The sequence below is a fragment of the Nestor notabilis genome, unplaced genomic scaffold (assembly GCF_000696875.1).
Source record: "Nestor notabilis isolate BGI_N333 unplaced genomic scaffold, ASM69687v1 scaffold7783, whole genome shotgun sequence".
Lineage (NCBI taxonomy): Eukaryota > Metazoa > Chordata > Aves > Psittaciformes > Psittacidae > Nestor > Nestor notabilis.
This window is the reverse complement of record NW_009923228.1, coordinates 6,918-10,453: the sequence shown is the minus strand read 5'-3', so window position 1 is coordinate 10,453 and position 3,536 is coordinate 6,918. Positions and strand designations below refer to the sequence as shown.

At 38.8% G+C, this 3,536-nt stretch overlaps 1 protein-coding gene across 1 annotated transcript in view; it reads right to left on the bottom strand.

Annotated features, from left to right (window-relative positions):
* The window catches only part of GORASP2 (golgi reassembly stacking protein 2, 55kDa), a 6,963-nt gene extending 4,272 nt beyond the window's left edge, over window positions 1-2,691 (bottom strand). Inside the window, 5 exon segments of the mRNA XM_010012033.1 lie at window positions 1-46; window positions 605-735; window positions 1,234-1,320; window positions 1,726-1,929; window positions 2,616-2,691. Of these exon segments, the coding sequence (XP_010010335.1) occupies window positions 1-46; window positions 605-735; window positions 1,234-1,320; window positions 1,726-1,869 (408 nt within the window). The 5' untranslated portion in view covers window positions 1,870-1,929; window positions 2,616-2,691.
* Window positions 2,692-3,536: the final 845 nt, after the last annotated feature.

The window sequence follows — 3,536 nt, the reverse complement described above, 5'->3', positions numbered from 1 at the left end:
TGTAGGGATCCTATGCAAATATCCATAACCAATGCCACAGCCTAGGCTTTTAAAACACGAACATTTATAAGTCAGTGACTTTACAACTACAGACTTCATAGCAAGCAATGAAGTTTACTCAAGATGCCAACAAGTTTCAAGGTAAGTTCTGTACGACTTTATCCTTCTCCCCCAGTGTTGTCTCATTTTCTATAGAGAAATAATCAATACGAGACAATGGAAAGGAAATTCTGTAGCTTTTAGCAATAAACATTTAGCAGAAAATAAATTTAATTGTTATTTAACCAAGCAACTACATCAGATACACAGCTTGAAATTCAACTCACAGTTGTCACTTGCAGTCCTCTGTTCTGGCTACTGTGCAATACTTTAATAATATACTAATGACTATTCAAAGCCTAACGCAGAAAGCAACCATTGCACTAAGTTACAGCCCCCGTTGGTAACCAAATATGAATTTCAAGTAAACATATAATTGATTATAGCAGAAACACCTTTGATATAACAACTTTTCCTGCCTTCGTAGAAAACTTAAGCAAGCAGCTTTTTAGGCTAGTGCTGTAAGAAAGTTGCCCCATCCCCCTATAACATATTGTCTCCTTACCTGCCTTCTCCACCCCAGGCAGAATTTGGAGTAATCACCACCTCCCGACAATTATCTGTGTCCGTGTTGTACACATAAAGTTTTAATGGCTTTGCTTCATGTGTTTCAATAAGGGAAAAGAGATCTTCAGACTGCAAAAGGGCAAAAATGAGTAAGGGCTTTCTTGTCTTTATTTTATCTTTTGACATTAGGACAACCATATCCCTAGTCCTAACTTTCTACATCAGAACATGGTAACTGCTACATGCTGAAATTGTCGCAGTGCTGCTGTTTAATCCCAAGGGCGACTTTAAAATGTGCTTTGCTAGCACACCTCAGAAGACATGTGGCACAACCCAGATTTCAAATCTGCTATTTGAAATATTAATACTAGAGTACAAAAAAAAGTTTCTATCTGACTTCATGAAGATACTTGAGAGCAGTTTTTATTTTCAGAATTGCACTGAAGCACAAAGAGGCACCATGCCAGAGCTCCTTCCTCTCTGCATTAACTTACATCCATTAGCACCGAACAGAGACAGAACTGGGGATGTTTCAAACTGCTCTGGTACAATCACTATTTTATATTTTTCTTAGTTTAAAAAAAAAAATCCCAACCCCCAAACACCACCTTATTTTTATATACTTACCTCATTCATGACTGTATCTGCTCCAATGATATAGTCACTATGTGGTCTAAGTCCAGCTAATGCAGCAGGAGAATTAGGTTCCACTTCCTAGTTTTAAGACGGAAAGTTACAAAACACTATGTAACTGTCAGGGTGTAGCAGAGCAGTTAGACACTCTACAGAAGTTTTGAGTCAGACACACAAACTGGTCAAATTTTCAACATAATTAGTAGTCACCGAACTAATGAAGCAGTGGCTTGGTGACAGTCTCTTTTGATACTGTTACAAGGAGCCCCGAGTATTGTACAAACCCACTCATTTAAATACAAGATTTGATAATACACTCAACAGATATACAGTCCTAATTCAAAAGGCTTTCCAAACCCAGAATCAGCGAAGAGAAACCAGACCAATTTAATCTTGCGTACCCCTTTGCAAGTTACTCTTCAGTAAAGAGATAAGAAGTTAAACCGTAAGCAACAGTGAGGAGGATACGTGGAAGTCTGTACGTACCAAAACGTGCCATACGTTTTCATTGGCCCCATCAAAGCTGCAGAAACGAATGCTCACACCCAACAGGCCCTGTCCACCCCACATGTTGCTGGGGGTCACTGATGTTTCTCTCAGCTCCAGTGTTTTGCTACTGTACACCAGCATTTTTACAGGCTTCTCAACATTTGCTTTCAACAGGTCCTTGAGAGTGTCATTGTCTTTATTCTGTGAATGTTCAAACAAGAACTTGGGTTAGTGTTTATCCCAGCAACCATCCAATTCTATAGCACCACTTTTGTATTTCAAATGTCCCATAAACACTGTGCATTACCAGAATACGTATCTACAGTTGTTTTAGAACAAGCTTCCAGTCCCTTCACAATTCTAGAATACGATTCCAGTGAAAGCCTGGGATTTCACAGTAACAGGTCATGCTTTCCAAACACGAGAGCACTTCACTTCAACCTGTGATATGATGCACCTTGCAGCTTTTCAGAGGCTTTCTTGAATCCAGGTGGAAGACCTTACCCACAGGTATCCTTTTCCACTGCTATGATCATGGTTTGTCATCTCACTACAGTTCTGCTTGAAAACTTACTCCTGTGGTTGCCGCTCAGCTAACAGCTTTGACAACAGCTCTTTCAACCAACCTGCTTTGACTGAAATGAGTTTAAAAGTTCTCACACAAGCAGTTTTGCAGACAGAACTAGTGAAGCACTAACACAAGTGGTGAGTGGTGAGTCAGTATCAGATGTCTGCAGAGAGCATGTCTTATTCTTCAGCTAAATTTTTTATAGAATTGTATATATTCTATACACATTTAAATAGAACAAATGCACTGTTTTACCTATCAAGCTAAGATTCACAGTACATTGCTTATATTCAGGGTTTTAAAATAGCAACACACTTACCAATCTTGAACCATTAATGGACACGATAAAATCAAAGAATGGCTCCAACCCAGCTCTATGCCCCGGAGAGTTTTCTTGTACCTAACAAAGTTAAACAAGAATTTAGCAGAAGTGCACCAATGCTGATTCACAGATTAGAATTATATTTCTGCTTGTGCAAACTGCAGCTCTGGAAGCTGGTCATGTCTGTATGTATGACTTCTAAGTGTTCAAATATAACCTTCTGGACCAAAAAAATCCCTCCTTTGAAAGAAAAAGTAGAAAAACATTTTAAAAGAATCAGTAATCTATGAATTATTGAGGGATGACCAACAGTCACCCCCTGGTACGAGCACTGCTTAACAACTGCAGCAGATAAACTGTAGAAATTTATGTCAATAAAGGAGATAATGGTCAAAGGGCAAGCTTCATGAACTCTAAAAAAGTTGGTTAAGAAGCTGTATCTTTCCACAGAAGTACCAGCACTGGATCTTGATTTTTACCTTACTTACTAGAGGAAAAGGAGAGTCACATCTGTGTAAGCAGGGGTTACCTCATGATTAAACCTCACCTGTTGACGTTCTTGAGACACAGAGGGCACCTGTACAACCAATCACTTATTAACATACTAACAAGCTGCAAGAAAAGGGACTCATGCAATTGTGCAGCTATGGCAGCTCAATAATTCACCACTCCACTAGGACATCGCTCCCAGAAGCTTAAAGTATGCTTTTAATTCCAAATGGAATATCTGAGAGACATTTTGCCAGTGTTGGTTTTTCAGTTTCAGGCATTGCTGACAGACAAAAGTAACTTCAATATGGCTACTAGATTTTTCCTACAGCCTCTGTAGTAAAGACTATCTTTATTTGTAAGCTGATTCATTTTACCCACTGGCTTTATCTTTTATACACTGCATTCATGTTCCAAAAATATCTAAAC